This window comes from Alosa pseudoharengus, unplaced genomic scaffold (assembly GCF_046254945.1).
Source record: "Alosa pseudoharengus isolate Yale_2024_CS ecotype anadromous, Long Island Sound unplaced genomic scaffold, YU_APseudo_1.1 YU_APseudo_1.1_scf_6, whole genome shotgun sequence".
NCBI lineage: Eukaryota > Metazoa > Chordata > Actinopteri > Clupeiformes > Clupeidae > Alosa > Alosa pseudoharengus.
Window position 1 is genome coordinate 16342744 of NW_027468848.1, and position 18206 is coordinate 16360949.

The 18206-nt window shown below is 40.2% G+C and overlaps 1 protein-coding gene across 2 annotated transcripts; it reads right to left on the reverse strand.

The window, feature by feature from the left end:
- Window positions 1–871: 871 nt before the first annotated feature.
- sftpbb (surfactant protein Bb) lies at window positions 872–11893 on the reverse strand. Of its 2 annotated transcripts, XM_076270104.1 has the most exons (10): window positions 11760–11893; window positions 11270–11328; window positions 4789–4863; window positions 4511–4621; window positions 4205–4342; window positions 3977–4051; window positions 3544–3727; window positions 2971–3113; window positions 2792–2872; window positions 872–2611 (listed from the first exon to the last, which is right to left on the reverse strand). In XM_076270104.1, the coding sequence occupies exons 1-10, from the start codon at window positions 11860–11862 to the stop codon at window positions 2567–2569; spliced, it is 1014 nt and encodes a 337-aa protein (XP_076126219.1). In that variant the 5' UTR covers window positions 11863–11893; the 3' UTR covers window positions 872–2566. The 2 variants fall into 2 exon arrangements, with proteins under 2 accessions (XP_076126219.1, XP_076126220.1); XM_076270105.1 differs by lacking the exon at window positions 11270–11328.
- Window positions 11894–18206: the final 6313 nt, after the last annotated feature.

Consider the following 18206-nt stretch of genomic DNA (forward strand, 5'->3'; position numbering starts at 1 on the left):
TGGTGTAGTACTTGTAATTCCTAATAGTGCCACAAGGTTGCATCTGTGAGCTTTCATGTTGATTTTATTGAGGTTCAGGCACGTTGGTATCTTTCCATCGAGTTTCTTACGCCATAATCCTTACTGCTCCATAGACCACTGCTGCTACTTTCTGTGAGGCTTGTATGCAGCCATAAGAAGGTATTCCTGGATCATGTGGGTCAGTAAGCTTATTTACTGGAACTTTAGGTTCATTCCCATCAAAAGTGTTCTGGTTACTCTGGCAGGCAGATGGTTATAGCTTCATTTTTTTTAATTCTTATCCAAAGCAACCTATATAATAACAATAGCAATATTCACTACACTAACACCATAAGAGCATCACTTAAAATAAAACAAATTAAAGACGATGTCTGATCATTTGCACTGAAACAACCTCAGCAAAAGCCTGTACCGCTTCCTCCTTTTCTGACATGATGTAACCCAAACGGTCTAACACAGACAAATAGACTGTGACCAATTATGACCTGGGGATTTACAGACTCAAATCACACTGATATTTCCGTGCAGGCTCCAGGAAGCTGGCAGATTGTAGAAGTTGTATTTAACAACCATTATAATAAACTAATCAAGTGTTAGTGTCTTATTACCCTACTGTTAATGCTAAGAATAAACAGTTTGTGAACTCTTCCGCAAGCCATGTGGTATGTTCTACTCCACTGTGAGCATATTGTATTTAAGGCTGCACACTAAATCGTCTGTTAGCCGCAATGATGTGTAACTGATGGAGCATTCATGTAGAGTCTGTGATGAAAATGACAAATGAAATATATTTTGTTTCGCTCATCCAAAAGCTTTACCACTGCTGCCACTCTGTTAAATCAGACAAAGCTTTGTATCAGAAACTGTTTTTATTTCCAAATTACAGCAGTTTTGTCTCCCTGATATATCACATCAGTTCAAAATAATAAAATTGGTACATCGCTGATACAGTGCATTGAAAATGTGCAAATGAGCTAAAAAGCAAAGATCAGTGCAAGAGAAGATTCAGTCACATGAAGTAAATAGACACACGTGAATAGGGATGTAACGGTATGAAAATTTAACCTCACGGTTATAGTGACCAAAATTATCACGGTTTTCGGTATTATTGCGGTATTTTTAAAAGTGTGTTCAATATGTTCAGAAAGCACTGATAGGCCTACATAAACTGAAATAGTTTCAAAAAGTGTCCCGTTCGCTTTTTCCTTGGTCATGTTTAATTGGCTATGTGCTTATAGCTTAACTTACCCTACCATGACTTTGTTTGGAGTTTGCTATTTCTGTTATTTGGATCCAATGAGTGAGACCAAAGTAAGTGTTCGAAATAAAACTTTAGGCTACTGTATTTTCCTGATAACGTGAGTGGAATGGATTTAATGTGGATGCGACCATAAAAAGACGCTGAGTGGCTACATGATACAGTGTATGTTTTGCAGTGAAAATGTTTCGCTTTTTAAAATCTAAATTTTGCTTTATTGTACCAGGCCTACTGTATGCCAAAAGTAGGCTCGCATGAAGCTGGTAAGGATTAAACACATGGTTTCCACACCGTGCTAATCAACCGTAATAATTATGATATTTGAAATGAAAACGCCAATTGTTATCGTCAACATTTTTTATCGCGGTTTACCATTATACCGGTAATCGTTACATCCCTACACGTGATCACCAATGCATTTGACATAGAGGTACGCTACTCCTCTCCCATGCCTGTACTATGGTCTCTGTGCACTAGCTTACTTGAGGTAGGCAGTTTCCTGTTCGTTGACATGGCTGTCAACAAGCACCTGAAGAAGAGTGCTTTAGTTGAACTAAAGCATAAGAAATACAATGTACGAGAGTCTTAATGTCCTTGAGCGACTCTAAGGGGCACTGCTGTGGGCCAGTCTGCTCGGCTTCAAGTCGCTATAAAAGTAATTTTAGCTTCCACCTTTTCCCTAAAAACGCCAGCCTACGTGCAGTGGCTGCGCAACATAAGGGTGAGCACACGTTTTCAGGTGTTGGTTTACAGCGTTGTCAACAAACAGGAAACTGGTTTGTTGACTTCAAGTAAGCGGATGCCCAGAGCCCATAGTCTTATATTGGCTGCATTTCCATCTCTCTCTCTCCCCCCTCTTTTCTCTGTATTACCTCCTCTGAATATGAAGATAGCAATAAACAACGAGATGTAAGAATGCTAGATGCCATGGCTGATTGTGTCACTCCCCCAACAACCCAAAGGACTTTCAACTCATAGTATGCACGCATAAATACACACACACACACACACACACTGATATACAGATTTACATGCAGGGCAAAGGACAGGTGAGTTGTTAGTTTACATACATTGTTGCTGTGGGAAGCATATGTGAAACATTATGGACAATTACAACAGTCACTGTCACTCACTGTTGTTCTCTTATTGTGTATTGTTGTTCGGTAAAAAAGAGTGCAATTCATCTTTAATCTTCTGAAGTAGCTCTTGATGTGCATGACAATAGTGATTAATTGAAATAAGCAGTAAATGTGGTTCTTCAAGTTTAGGAAGAGACAGGTAAAGGCTCTAGTTAACATTTCCCCACCACTGGCTTTGGCAGAAGTCCTCTTTCTGAGAAGTGAACACAAACACACATGGACTCGCCTTAGGGTACAGTATGGTCACCTTAGTATGCCAAGCCAAACAAACACAAACTGCAGCCCTCAGACTTCAACACACTATAATGATGTGTTGTGGTGTCATCTACAGTACTCTGTTGTTCAGTGCACTAAGAAACTGGATTTGCTTTACCTCACAAGCATCCCGTCCACCATCTTGTTTCCCCAAAATCCTGGGGAGTCTTGGTCCATAGAGCTGGATAAAGGCCTCACACTAAGAAAATAACAACAGGGATAAGCAGAGTAACAAAATCAATTCAAATTGAATGTTTTTTGTTCTGCTGTGGACTTTGGGTGTTCTGTAGGGGGTACCTGAGGAACAGCATTGGGGTGCCGCTGGCAGATGTTCTGCAGCAGGGAGGCCGTCTGCGTCTCTGTGGCGTTCCGCCCGAGGTGGAACCGCGTTAGAGCCGAGAGTGAGAGACAAGAGGTGCAGTCGGAGGCCAGGGCATACTCTGCTCAACAACAAAAGAGGAGAACTGCTGATTCCAGGGACATGTTTGAACAACAATAAGATGTCTGATGTGTCTGGAATAACAGTCTGGTGTCAGTCAGCTTGGTCTCAAGGAAGTTAGATTGATTTAAGTCACTCTGTCAAGTTCTCCAGTTCTGTATTCAAAATAAAATATAGCACTAGTCTGTGACTGAAATCACAAGTTTAAAAGACAAGGTGTGGTTTAGGTGTACTTTGTATCCACATAATCAGTTTAATATTTAATTTGTTTCATTAACACTTTGCTTTCAAATTTAATATGTCAGTAACCTTTCCAGGTATTCAACACTTTAAATGCACATGAGAAATGTAGGTATAATGTAGGTTTCAGACTTCATATCATTGTTGTGGCACTGGTTTGTATTTCTGTGGAGTGCAGTTCAGAGGCTGACCTCTAGGAGGCACCTCCTCAAATAGGCACAGGTGCAACAGAACACAGATGGTGTGGGGCGCAGCATCAGACAGCAGGAAGTCGACCACCTGCTTGCCATACTTCTGCAGGAAGTCATTGCACTTTTCACTATATTTGTCTGGCAACATGCTGCACACTTTCCCCATGAGCTCTACTATCTGCTCCTGAGAGTCAAAGAGAGAGAGAGAGAGAGGAATGGGGGAGGGGGTGAATGAGAAAGGTTGCAAGAAACAAATACAGGTAGACAGAACAAGTGGGATAACAGAAGTCTGATGATGAATACCACAAGACCAGTCTAAAAAAAAAAAAAAACCTGAAGTATATGTACATGAATAACATTCACACATGCTCAGATACAAACACTGAAACTGTTACTAAGATGAAGGAGAAGTGAGAGGTGTGCACGTGTGAACCTCAGTTCTCTCTTTCGGCAGCATGTCCTCCATCTTCTGGAGGAGGAGCACACACAAAGCACAGACAGGACCGCCCTGGAGGGAGGGACAGAGAGAGAGTCAGTGACTGGTAGCTGGAGAAGACAAGGAAATAATAGAGCAAATAGCAAATAGGGGCTTAATCTTGCTCAACAAGCATGTGAACCCACACCAATCCACCCATCCATCCATACACACACACACACACACCTGAGTATTCTGCTTGGTCCCTCCCACAGAGACACGTGTTGTGCTGATCTCAACCATGTCACTGGTCAAAGGCTTTGAGTTCTCTTGTAATGAGCGGATAGGACAGAATCCCAGCAGTGGACACAAATCAATCTGGTGCTGCAAGACACACACACACATATAATACACATATAATATATAAATATTTTATAAATAATAATATATTATTATTTGTGCATTAAGTAGCAACTGAATGTTTGCATGTGTGTGTGGGGGAAAAAGAGAGAGCAAGTCTGTGTGTGTGTGTGTGTGTGAATGCGTAATCACCTTCATTACTGAGGGTAGGTGTTTGTCTACCATCAGGTAGCAACGGGTCAAGGCCTCTCCTTTCGGTAACTGCAAACACACTCCATGCAGAGCTTTCCTGAGCAGCTCAAGCTACAGCGTGAACAAACATACAAAAAAACTGTGTTTGAGAGGTGACATGGAAAGAATGCACACGACTGATGTAAAAAGAGACACGTTAGTGTGTGTTTGTGACCTAGTGGCCAATGGCTAATCTCTGACTGAGAGCGCTCATGGTGTGTGTGTTCAGCACACCTCACCTGTATGGAACTGGGAGAGTCCCCATCCATTAGCAGCTGTGTTATCTTGGTGCAGTCCTCACACACACCCTCTGCCTGTTGGGTCAAAACAACAAAACGTAAATGTGTGTGTGTGTGTGTGTGTGTGTGTGTGATTGCGTGTGATAGTGTACAAGTATTGTGTGTGAGCAGACTTACAGGATTGCAAAGGCTTATGTCTGAACAAAAAAACTACAAATGACCATTGAATATCACAAGCTTAGACACACAGGGCCCTATTGTAATGGTCTGAACACATGATCTGAAGTGTATGGTTAAAGCGCATTTAAGGCGCGTCAAGTCTATTTTTGCTATCTGAAGGCGTAATAAGTGATAAGACATCAGGTGCATTGTTGGGGGCCAAGCAGCGAAGCTGCGAAGGCACCCATTGTGTTTCTCTTTGTTCTTATTATTATTATTCCGCCATGGAAGTCTATGGCAGCCCATAGAACCGTCTGGTCAAAAGTTGTGAAATTTGGCACACTGATTGGGGACAGTCCAATGATTAATTTCACCAAGGTTCATGCCGGCACCTTAAGCGCTCTAGCGCCACCAACAGGCCAAAGTTGAATGTGCGTTCATGCACGTAACTTTTGACCCATATGGCCGATTGTCAAAAATGGGGTATCGTTGGAATCCTTGGACCAAGCCGAGATCAACGCACCCTATGACGTCATTTTCCGCCATGATGGATTTTCCGCCATTTTGGATTTCATCAAAAACACTAAAAAGTTTTCACAGGTCACAAATTTTGTCCGATCGTCACCAAACCTGACACACATGATCTTCAGACCAAGCCTCACAGAAGATACTCCTTTTCGTCTTCGGAACTAAAACCGTTCGCCCTTAACAGCCAATCAAAATTTGCGGCGAAGCCGCCAAACAGGAAGTGAGCACATATCTCAGGAACCCATTCACTTATCATAACCAAACTTAGTACATGGACTCAGGACCCAATCAGGGGGACGCTCAAGAAATCTGGTGACCTTTGACCTCTAGGGGGCGCTGTAATTAAGAAAAATGCCTTTTGGCCTGTAGCTGCAGTTGTGCTTAGAATTAAAATGCACTAGTGGTGTCTGGTAATACTGTTGGAGGTCCTTAAGCCGACCCAAGTCAACTTGTGATGTCATCATAATTGACTCGGCCGCCATATTGGATTTAATCAAAAACACGTACAAATTTTTGCAGGTCACAAATTTCAGCGGATCCTCACCAAAATTGGCAGAGACCATCTTCAGACCATGCCTTATCAGTGCTGTGCTTTTTGGAACAATTGACAGTTGCATTCGGCTGTAACAGCCAATCTAAACTTGCGGCGAAGCCGCCAAACAGGAAGTGAGCTCATATCTCAGCAACCCTTGCATGTATCAAAGCCAAACTTGGTGCATGGACTCGGGACCCAATCAGGGGGACGCTCAAGAAATCTGGTGACCTTTGACCTGTAGGGGGCGCTGTAATTAAGAAACATGCCTTTTGCCCTGTAGCTGCTGTTGTATTTGGAATTAAAATGTACTAGTGGTGTCTGGTAATACTGTTGGAGTTCCTTAGGCCGACCCAGGCCAACTTGTGATGTCATCGTAATTGATTCGGCCGTCATGTTGGATTTAATCAAAAACATCAAAACGTTTTCACATGTCGCAAATTTCATCTGATCTTCACCAACATTGGCACAGACCATCTTCAGACCATAACCTATCAATATGTTGCTCTCTGGAACAATTGACAAAAGCATTTGCCCGTAACAGCCAATCGAAATTGGTGGCGATGCCGCCAAACAGGAAGTGAGCTCATATCTCAGCAACCCTGCCATGTATCATAACCAAACTTACGACATATATTCATGACCCCATTAGGAGGATGCTCAAACAATTTGGTGACCTTTGACCTGTAGGGGGTGCTGCAATTAGCAATATTGCATTATGATGTGTAGTTGCTGTTGTGTTTTATCAATCTTTTATTTTTTGATGTGAAACTGATGACAACATGTTCCATCGTTAATTCTAATGCCTGTGTGCAAGGGCAGGGCAGGGCAGGACGGGGTGGGACGGGCTAGGGTGATTAGGTGGGGGGGGCTGGCTGGCGGAGGCGGTGGCAATACTCAGCCCTGTTTCAGCCCTGTTGATCCCGGTTGTCTGCTGAGTTCTATCTTGTCACCGTGGCTACTCCGGCCTATTCTGCTTGGCCCCCTCATTGCTGCTTGCAGCTATATTTCAAATTATGTTTCTTAATTAATCATGGGCATGGACGTATCTACAATTGAGGACACCGAGGTAATGTTCTCTGTATATTTTTCTACAGGTTTCGTTTAATTTATTAAGTGAAAATAGAACTGGAGAGACAATTAGCATGGCAAACTCAGAAACACTTGACACATAGTTGTAGCTACAATCTGACTTCTCAAAATGAGAGCACAGTAATGTTAGTTAGAAATTACTGAGTGAATTTTATTTATAAAACAGACACCTAAACTAATTGTTGAACGCACGTCAAAACCCACAAACCCAAAGTCCAACATAAACAAACTACCGTAAAACTTCAAATAATAGCTGAGTCCCAAATAGACACTGTCTCTTTTAAACGTCTGGTGTGGCTACAGGTTTGGGTTAAAGGCCAGTCTCAAATAGAAGCCTGGTCTGTTTTTTAGTTTCGGGTTGTAGACCTGTTTACAGTGATGGCCAAAAGTGTTGGCACCCATGCTAAAGTTGACTGAAAAGAGGAATATAAAATCATCTTTTGGAAATTGATCTTAATGCCTTAAGTGAAAAATTAGGAAATATCTAACCTTTAAGGACACCAATTTTCTTAGTGAATGAATAATGTATCATATATAAATAAATGTTCTTCCTTAAAATACAGGGGTCATAAGCATTGCCACCCCTATGTTAAATTCCCATAGAGACAGGCAGATTTTTATTTTTAAAGGCCAGCTATTTCATGGATCCAGAATACTGTGCATCCTGATAAAGTTACCTTGGCCTTTGGAATTAAAATAGCCCCACATCATCACATACCCTTCACCATACCTAGAGATTGGCATAGTGTTATTTCAGTTAGCCTATTAGCTGGTTTGATTTGCATTGAGCTCAATGAGCATCAAACCAGCTAATAGGCTAACTGAAATAATCAGGGGTCTTAAACCTTTTTCGGCCCAAGGACCCCTTGGCTGAGAGAGACACTGAGCACGGACATTAGGCCTGATATTTTGAACTAAGTGTCAGTCACACACGCATACACACACCCCTACACATGTTAACATGTGGGCTGTTGCTGAGCGACACTCCCATTAAGATTGGGCAACATAATTTCTATCTGAAAGATTTGCATACTTAGGGGCAACGAGACCATCCAATCAGAGTACTAGCAATGAATCACATGACCAACCATCTGTGAGCTTCTGAAATGTTCAATAAAGATACCAGGGTCACGATAGTGAAGCGAGGGGAAAAGAGAAGCTTTGTATATCTTTTTACTCCGCTAAGTGTTTATGTTGAAACACAAAATGGACATTTTACTTCATCAAATGCTTAAAAAAACCAATGTATCGGTGTATCATCAGCTATACAGTTAACAATCACAGCTTGAGTATGGATGCAATATCTCATAGCCTACCTAGTGAGAGAGGTCGTCTGACCCTGGTGAGTGGCACAGATTCTGGGGCAGATGGACGTCACTTATTTTGGTTTTGACGCTAACTAAATGGTGCATGTTCCCACGGTGATAACATGATTGCATGAAGACTCATATGTAGCCTATATAATGTTTTATAAACGAATACAAATCATCTTTTCTACGTTCTGTTTATGTTTATGTAGCCTATAGAACGTTTTTAATTTTTCTAAAGAGGAAAAAAAATGCTTCAGATGAAATAATTTGGCCCCCTGCAGTACCTCCACGGACCCCCGGTTGAATATCACTGGGTTAAATCAAAACAAATTTGCCTAGGAGTTCAAATAATAGGCGAGTGCAGGTGTATGTAGGTTATACTTGCTAGTCACAAACAGGTTTCAGTAAAGGCAGGTTTAGTGGAATTCCTGTGTTCCATTCGGTCTCGCGTTCAAGCAGATTCCTTTAAATGTGCAGTTGACTATCAAAATGCGCTGTTTGGAGTTGCGCTACTTGCTGTTAAAGGGAATGACAGATGTCATTCTCATTGGTTTAAAGGATGTCACGCCCAAAACACACCCATGACTGATAAAGACACATAAGAACAACCCTTTTGTGCCCACTACCCAGCGTTTGATCACAAAATCACACCATTAAATTAGTGAATGTTGACTAGCCACGCCTTTAATATCTTAAAACTTGTGCCTCTGACCAGACGTATCAGATCGCCAAGATAGGGCCCATAGTCTTATGCTGAAATTCAATGGAGATTCAGCTAACCTACATCATATAGATTAATTTATTCGTTCCCAAAGGAAATTACTAATTATACATTGACTAATGTTATTTTGGATGAATAATAAATGTTAATAATAATAGATTAATTTCATTAATTTCAAGCATGACCTAAACATAACCTTTTGTAAAATAATACCAATTATGGATCAGTTATTTAGTCTCTTAATTCGAAATTCAACAAGGTAGACAGGAGAGAGAAAAGGAAGGGCCCTCTCAAGTGAGTGAAGTGACTCAGACCCAACAACACCCAATTGAAATAGCTTCATTTTTGACCTCGTATTTAAAAAATCTTGGCTGGCCCTGTTTATGGGTGTGTTTTTGGTGTAACGTCCATTAAACCAATGAGAGTGACATCTGCCATTCCCTTTAAGAGCAAGAAGCGCAAAAAAATAAAACAGCATGTTGATATTCTGACGACGAATGAGTGCATTTCTGCAGAAGGAATCTGCTTACAATCGAAAACATAGCCTGAAAAAAGCCACACTTTCCCCAATAATATTCAAATACTAAGGATATTCATCCAAACAGACGAGTCGTTGCCTGGGACTCGTTGCTAAGGACGCCATGATGTGCGGGTGTAAGATAGGATCCATAGGTGTGTAACCATTCACACACACATATTGCATGTACACACACATGCATAGATAAACATGCAGAATAACATTAATTTACTCTTGATTTAAAAATGTGTGTTGTGCCCTTGGACAAGGCAATTCACCTGCCTTGTCGCAGTCCTTTCAGCTGTAAAATGTGTACCAGTTTTGGCTGGGAGTTACCTGCAATGGACTGGTATCTCATCCAGGGGTTAGGGGAGTAACAGTACACAAAAATCACAGTTCGGTGTGTACCTTGGTTTTGAAGTCACGGTTTGGTTAATTTTCGTTACAAAAAAGCTGACTGATTAATGTTAAAGACTGCATTCGGTATTGAACCCATCGTCCTGTACCTAAATAAACGGTTCGGTTTACGTAAGTATAAGTATAAGTATATATACTCTTTTGATCCCGTGAGGGAAATTTGGTCACTGCATTTATCCCAATCTGTGAATACAGCGCCGCTCGGGGAGCAGTGAGGGGTTAGGTGCCTTGCTCAAGGGCACTTCAGCCGTGCCTACTGGTCGGGGGTTTGAACCGGCAACTCTCCGGTTACAAGTCCGAAGCGCTAACCAGTAGGCCATGGCTGCCCCTACGTGTACCTTTACCAGGGGGGTTCTACAACTCTCATTTGCTTAGCACCACAGAAACCAGACATAACCACTGGCCCTATTAGCCTTCATGGCTAGAAAAGGATTTGAGCTAACTAATCTCGATCAGACATTAAACATTACACTCTCTCTCCCTTAATCCTTTAAACACACATTCTTTCTCAGAAGCATTCAGACAGCCTCCCAAATCTACATTCCCTCTCTCTCTATTCCTCCAACGCACAAAATCGACTCCGGCTCCTAACACAGGGCTTCTCCTGTAGGCCTACAACCACCCCCTGCAGGGTTCCATCATTTACTCATCAGTGGCACAGCTGATTCACTTAACAAACCACATTAGTTAATCAGGAGCTAACGTCTCTGATTTCAGTCAGGTTTTCAGAGTAGACTAGCCTGCAGGGAGAAGCCATGCTCTAGGACACTGTCTGCTTTCACTGACTTTCACTGGACACCCGTTACTTGTTACTTACTGCAAACATTCATCCTCCTTTTTATACAGTCACCCTCTTTTACAGTGCCGCGCACACACACACACACACACACACATACACACACACACATACACACACACACACACACGTGCACTGGTGAGTTTCCTCTTTAACGCCTATATGAAATCAGAAGAGGGAAATGTGTGGTTTCTAAGCCTTTGAGTATAGAGAAGTGAGACAAAAAGTCTCACAAGAACCCACCCCACCCCTTCACACCACGTATACCTGAATTCCTGAATTTCCCCTTGGGGATCAATAAAGTATCTATCTATCTATCTGTACACATAAGGCAATAAACACACGGAAGCACATGCTACAAGTAAAACAAGCCTTGCCCAAAGAATGTGAGTATGGTGGACTTACTCACCAACATTAAAACATTGTTATCTTCTCTGGGGAAAGAATGTACCACCACTCTTGTTTGCCCTTAACACACACACACACAGGCATAAACAACACACACATACAGCACACACACACACACACACACACACACACACACACAGACAATCAGAGAGCAAAGTAGGCTATTACTTAGATAGCTGAAATCATATTATCATATTATTTACACATTAGCTATTTTTTTACATTTACATCTGTTAGGATAAAAACAAAATGCTCAAATGAAGGCTGCATGCATTTATGTGACTGTATGGCTAAAGCTGGCAATCCATAGCCTATCATCCATACATTACAAGAACCACACAACTGTAAAAACAACCGTAAGCAACCGATACATACAATTCCTGGGATTTTTAGGAAAAAGTAACCTATATGTTGTTGCAGAAGACGCGGGGAGGATATGATTATAGAAAGAAACTTCGTAGGCTATATGCTATATTAGACCTATGTCTTACCCACGGAGAGAGCAGTGGAAATGACCAGACTGGAGAGGATCGCAGCTATCATTTTGCTGGGGTGTGTCCGACTAACGGCAAGGACAAGAGGTAAACACAGCATACAGAACCTGCTCTTGACATTTGTGTCAAAGACTGGGATTACCCGGAAACATTGACCCCAAACTCAAACCTATCAAGTAGGAGAGAGACTAGTACGTCAGCCAGTGACGTCAGCCAGTTCCGAATCGGTGCGTTCATTGATTCACATGGGATAATTATTCACCTCAATTCATGTGGGAATATGAGGTGGGGAACTGGGAGAATATTTTGCTAACCGAGTTGCCCAGTTGGGAGCTCGCTCGTCGTCACTTTTGTCATCACGTTGTGCTTAATTTGTAGGCTAGTCCTTGTGGCCTTTCATGTCCAACAACTTTAATGTGAACTTGGGAATTTGTCGTTTTTGTCACTTGAAAGCTGCATATCCTTCTTTCACAAGCGTCTTACATCATAGCCTATGTTTAAGCAAATTTGCTGGACATGCAAGTCCACATGAACAGGTTCTGTAAAGTCGGCAAATAGAGAAAAGCTGTATTTGTATTTAGCCTACAGCTTTTCTCTATTTGCCGACTTTACTGTAACCTAATGTTGAGAGACAAGGCGAGCCATTTGGATATGATACAGCCCGAGTTGAGGACTTGTCGCCACTTTGTAGCTCATTTGGATTCTGTCCAGCGATTTTAATGTGAAGCTGTCAAATATTTTGACAGCTTCACACGTTTTTTGTAACTTAAAAGCTGCATATCCTTTCTATTCTTTCACAGCTGTGGGCAGTTTCACGTGGGTCATCATTGCCCTTGGACATTTTCCGCCGGTTAGAAATTGGACTAATTAAGTGTGCTTGCAAAGCAGCACACTTAGGGTCCGTCCCATTTCTCCCCCCATAAAACTTTCACTTGGTTTTGATTGCCCTCAACATTAAAGCCCCCTCGACAAGGGAAGTGGAGGTGAAGATCTTTCCCTATGAATTGGGACACCACTATATGCAAAGTAGCGTAGCGAACGTACTCACCTATGTCACGCGCAGCGCCGACGTGTCTACCGGTAGTAGCCTGCTACTATTTTCATTCAGGAACATGCCCGTTCCAGCGGTCATCGTTGTGTGGGCTGTGCTGGTTTATCTACGGGCAGACTCTCTCAAAGCACTCAGCTGATATCATGAACATCGTCAGATAGCTTCGTGAGATATTTTCTAACATTAGTGTTCAAAACTCAACAGTCCATCAGATGTGCATCAAACTAACATATTCCAACAAAGTTCGAAATTTTAATATGCTTATTTGCGAAAATATATGAAAAATGTGTCCGGCTGGGTAAGCTCGCACGGTATCCTGGGTAATTAAGTGTGCTTGCAAAGCAGCACACTTATTGTTCTTCTTAAGTTTTCTTATTAAGTGTGCTTGCAAAGCAGCACACTTATTGTTCTTCTTAAGTTTTCTTATTAGGGGTCCGAGCAGCGTAGCTGCAGGAACCCTATTGTTTCTGTACCGTTCATTTTTTGGCCAAAATTCTGTAAAAATCATACTGCAGCCTAAACCGTAACTCCAAAACTCTTGACATTTTCAGGTATGGTTACCAGTACCCCCCTCTACCCATAACCCAAAATTTGGGGTACTGCACCCAAAGGTGGCGCTATTGAAAAAAAAAGTTAATTATGCTTATTTCTCCTTACCAGATTCACCTAGACTCAAAATTCTTTCATCATATTAATCTCTACATTCAGATGCATCTTTTTCACCCTGGTCTTATGCTCTAAAAATGTTTACTTTTGCCACAATTTCAGAGAAAAGCCAAACATCATAAAAAGTTTCACAGGCTTCAAAAATTATCAAATCTTCACCAAAATTCTCACAGACAATGTTTAGACAAAGCCTCACAAAAGTTATCAAAAGAATTTGGATACGTTGTTCCATTTCAGAGATATAGGCCAATAAAGTTTGACCACTCAGCCCATTTCTCCTATATCACCTATATTCCTATATGAGTAATTGTTTTTTCTTGGATAACAACCATACAACCATCATTAGGTGGATACCATTAACAGTGCACATTTTCAGATATGTACTCTTTTTTATAAAGCCCTTAATTCTATTGTCAAATGTATGCTAGGAATTTTCTTGATGTTGTGTGTTTGCCAACACACATTTTCACCATTTGAATGTGACTGCTCAATGTATATGATTGTCAGTGGCTGAGTGGGATAATGCCTAGTCCTGGTGTTTGTTAGGTTGAGAGTTCGAATCCTGCTAGAGCTTTAGGCTCAAGATGCACATGCTATTGGTTATTGAAGATTCACACTATTGAACAGCACCTGAATGACATCAGACAATTAACATTCACACTCATTAGTTGCCAAGAATCAGAATGCCGACACACTCTATGACATATAGGGGAACTTCTTTGTTTACTATTTTTCCTTCATCATTACAGTGCATGAAAATGCACTATACTGTTCTTCCTAGGCTTCTTCTTCTTCTTCTTCTTCTTCTTCTTATTCTTATTAGAGTGCATGAAAATGCACTCTACTGTTCTTCCTAGGCTTCTTCTTCTTCTTAGAGTGCATGAAAATGCACTCTACTGTTCTTCCTAGGCTTCTTCTTCTTCTTCTTCTTATTTATAGTGCATGAAAATGCACTATATTGTTCTTCCAAGTCTTCTTATTACAGTGCATGAAAATGCACTGTACTGTTCTTCCTAGGCTTCTTCTTATTACAGTGCATGAAAATGCACTGTACTGTTATTCCAAGGCATTTTATTATTATTACAGTGCATGAAAATGCACTGTACTGTTCTTCCTAGGCTTCTTATTCTTATGCTTATTCTTATTCTTCTTCTAACGCGTTTAATGCAGCTTCAACCGTTTAACGTAGAAACTTCATTCAAACTATGTTACGTAGGTCTTACTTAGGACATGGGTGCTATGTATTTTTCAACTTTGTAACTTTTATACTTTTTAAACTATTAATTAAAAACTATCAAAATTTCCCCATTGACTTAACATTGCCCTTTATGACATCACAGCAATTAGAATCCTGTGGCAGGTGTTTCGGCCACCTGTTTCAACTGCCAGTCTCAGGCTTTAAGCATACAAACTGGCCCTATTAAGACTACACATCCTGTTCAACTGCTTCCTCTGCCAAAAACTGTTTCAAAATAAAAGTCCTCACTACAATATTTCACTGTTAAACAATTTAACCCTTTAAACTACTGAACTTTTTAACTGTTCAGCCATTGTAACTGTTACTTGTCATCAACCATAGATATATACACTAGATGTCGCCTTCTGCTTCTCAGCATGCGTCAACACCGCCGCCATCTTTGTACAGGGATCTGAATCGCTAAACTAGTTCTCCTGTATTGTCAGCGTTACCTATTTAGCGACGTTTGGCCATCCCCAGCGATAGAAAACCTTTTTAGCGATTAGCGACAAATTTGGGAACTTCTCACAATGATGGCAGATCGGCTTCTTTGTTGTTGAAACGTAAGAAAATCACCTTTCTCATGGCTTTGTCATTTATGAATTCAGCTACATCTCGTTTGCCCATGGCACTGACCCATGATTATAAAAGTAACGACTGGCGTAGCCTATGTAGTAGCAGAGGTAAATGTTCTACAGATCTACAGCAACTTCTGGTGAGATTACAACTTACATGAGTAAACGAGACGAGGGGTATGTGGCCTCAACCAGATCCTGTCTACGAAGAGCCTGTTTACTTTCATTGTATCGAACCTGGTTGCAGTTTACTCATTGTTCCTCTAGGGGCCGCCGCTAGCTAGTGCAGAATGAATGGGAGTCTATGGGGCTAGACGGGTAAAATGTATCTTTATTATCGTCTTAAGCTTAGTTTTCTGTAGACTCAACCATAAATACATGCCTGTCAGTTGGAACAACCCAAAAAATTAGATAATTGCTTGAGATTTTGACGATTTATGGTGATTTTATTTTCGCTAGATCTTTGCCCAGATTGACGCTAATGCATTATAGAGGAGTGGATCACTGAAGCAAGATGGCGTCTCGATTGACGCATTCGTTCCAATGAACAGCAGTAGTCAAGGCGACATCTAGTGTATATATCTATGGTCATCAACTATGACTCCTACCCACTGTAGCTAGTTAGCATGGTTAGCATAGTTAGCATGCTAGCATGTTAGCATGTTAGCATGCTAGTTAGCATTTTTTACAAAACTGCTAAAAATGATTAGCTAAGTTAGCTAAGTCACATGGTTAGCATAGTTAGCATGCTAACATGTTAGCATGCTAGTTAGCATTTTTTATAAAACTGCTAAAAATGATTAGCTAAGTTAGCTAAGTCACATGGTTAGCATAGTTAGCATGCTAACATGTTAGCATGCTAGTTAGCATTTTTTATAAAACTGCTAAAAATGATTAGCTAAGTTAGCTAAGTCATATGGTTAGCATAGTTAGCATGCTAACATGTTAGCATGCTAGTTAGCATTTTTTACAAAACTGCTAAAAATGATTAGCTAAGTTAGCTAAGTCATATGGTTAGCATAGTTAGCATGCTAGCATGTTAGCATGCTAGTTAGCATTTTTTACAAAACTGCTAAAAATGATTAGCTAAGTTAGCTAAGTCACATGGTTAGCATAGTTAGCATGCTAACATGTTAGCATGCTAGTTAGCATTTTTTATAAAACTGCTAAAAATGATTAGCTAAGTTAGCTAAGTCACATGGTTAGCATAGTTAGCATGCTAGCATGTTAGCATGCTAGTTAGCATTTTTTACAAAACTACTAAAAATGATTAGCTAAGTTAGCTAAGTCACATGGTTAGCATAGTTAGCATGTTAACATGTTAGCATGCTAGTTAGCATAGTTAGCAAAACTGCTAAAAATGATTAGCTAGATTAGCTAAGTCACATGGTTAACATAGTTAGCATGTTAGCATTGCTAACTACTAAAAATACATTAGCTAAGTTAACTAAGTTAAGTATTGTCCACCTATTTAACCGTTCAATCATTCCAACTATATTAAACCTTATCTTCCAAGCAAATCATTTAACCATATAAACTATCCACCTATTTAACTGTTCAGTCACTCCAACTATATTAAACCTCATCTACCTAGCAACCAATATAGTTTGTTTTTACTCTGTATGATATTTTACATCATATTTTTTACATTTTCATGCACTGTATTTCCTTCAGGAAATGCTTTTCTAGTTACAGTGCATGAAAATGCACTGTACTGTTATTCCAAGGCATTTTATTATTATTACAGTGCATGAAAATGCACTGTACTGTTCTTCCTAGGCTTCTTATTCTTATGCTTATTCTTATTCTTCTTCTAACGCGTTTAATGCAGCTTCAACCGTTTAACGTAGAAACTTCATTCAAACTATGTTACGTAGGTCTTACTTAGGACATGGGTGCTATGTATTTTTCAACTTTGTAACTTTTATACTTTTTAAACTATTAATTAAAAACTATAAAAATTTCCCCATTGACTTAACATTGCCCTTTATGACATCACAGCAATTAGAATCCTGTGGCAGGTGTTCGGGCCACCTGTTTCAACTGCCAGTCTCAGGCTTTAAGCATACAAACTGGCCCTATTAAGACTACACATCCTGTTCAACTGCTTCCTCTGCCAGAAACTGTTTCAAAATAAAAGTCCTCACTACAATATTTCACTGTTAAACAATTTAACCCTTTAAACTACTGAACTTTTTAACTGTTCAGCCATTGTAACTGTTACTTGTCATCAACTATGACTACTCCTACCCACTGTAGCTAGTTAGCATGGTTAGCATAGTTAGCATGCTAGCATGTTAGCATGCTAGTTAGCATTTTTTACAAAACTGCTAAAAATGATTAGCTAAGTTAGCTAAGTCACATGGTTAGCATAGTTAGCATGCTAACATGTTAGCATGCTAGTTAGCATTTTTAGCAAAACTGTTAAAAATGATTAGCTAAGTTAGCTAAGTAAAATGGTTAGCATAGTTAGCATGCTAGCATGTTAACATGCTAGTTAGCATAGTTAGCAAAACTGCTAAAAATGATTAGCTAGATTAGCTAAGTCACATGGTTAACATAGTTAGCATGTTAGCATTGCTAACTACTAAAAATGCATTAGCTAAGTTAACTAAGTTAAGTATTGTCCACCTATTTAACCGTTCAATCATTCCAACTTTATTAAACCTTATCTTCCAAGCAAATCATTTAACCATATAAACTATCCACCTATTTAACTGTTCAGTCACTCCAACTATATTAAACCTCATCTACCTAGCAACCAATATAGTTTGTTAGCATGCTAGTTAGCATTTTTAGCAAAACTGTTAAAAATGATTAGCTAAGTTAGCTAAGTAAAATGGTTAGCATAGTTAGCATGCTAGCATGTTAACATGCTAGTTAGCATAGTTAGCAAAACTGCTAAAAATGATTAG

Excerpts from the sequence above, each read along its gene's own strand:
- sftpbb (XM_076270104.1), bottom strand. The coding sequence starts at position 11,862 with ATGCTGTGTTTACCTCTTGTCCTTGCCGTTAGTCGGACACACCCCAGC. Across the intron at positions 3,114-3,543 it reads TGAGGAGGTGCCTCCTAGAG|AGTATGCCCTGGCCTCCGAC; the intron begins GTCAGCCTCTGA and ends GTTGTTGAGCAG. Across the intron at positions 2,873-2,970 it reads ACCCCAATGCTGTTCCTCAG|TGTGAGGCCTTTATCCAGCT; the intron begins GTACCCCCTACA and ends TTATTTTCTTAG.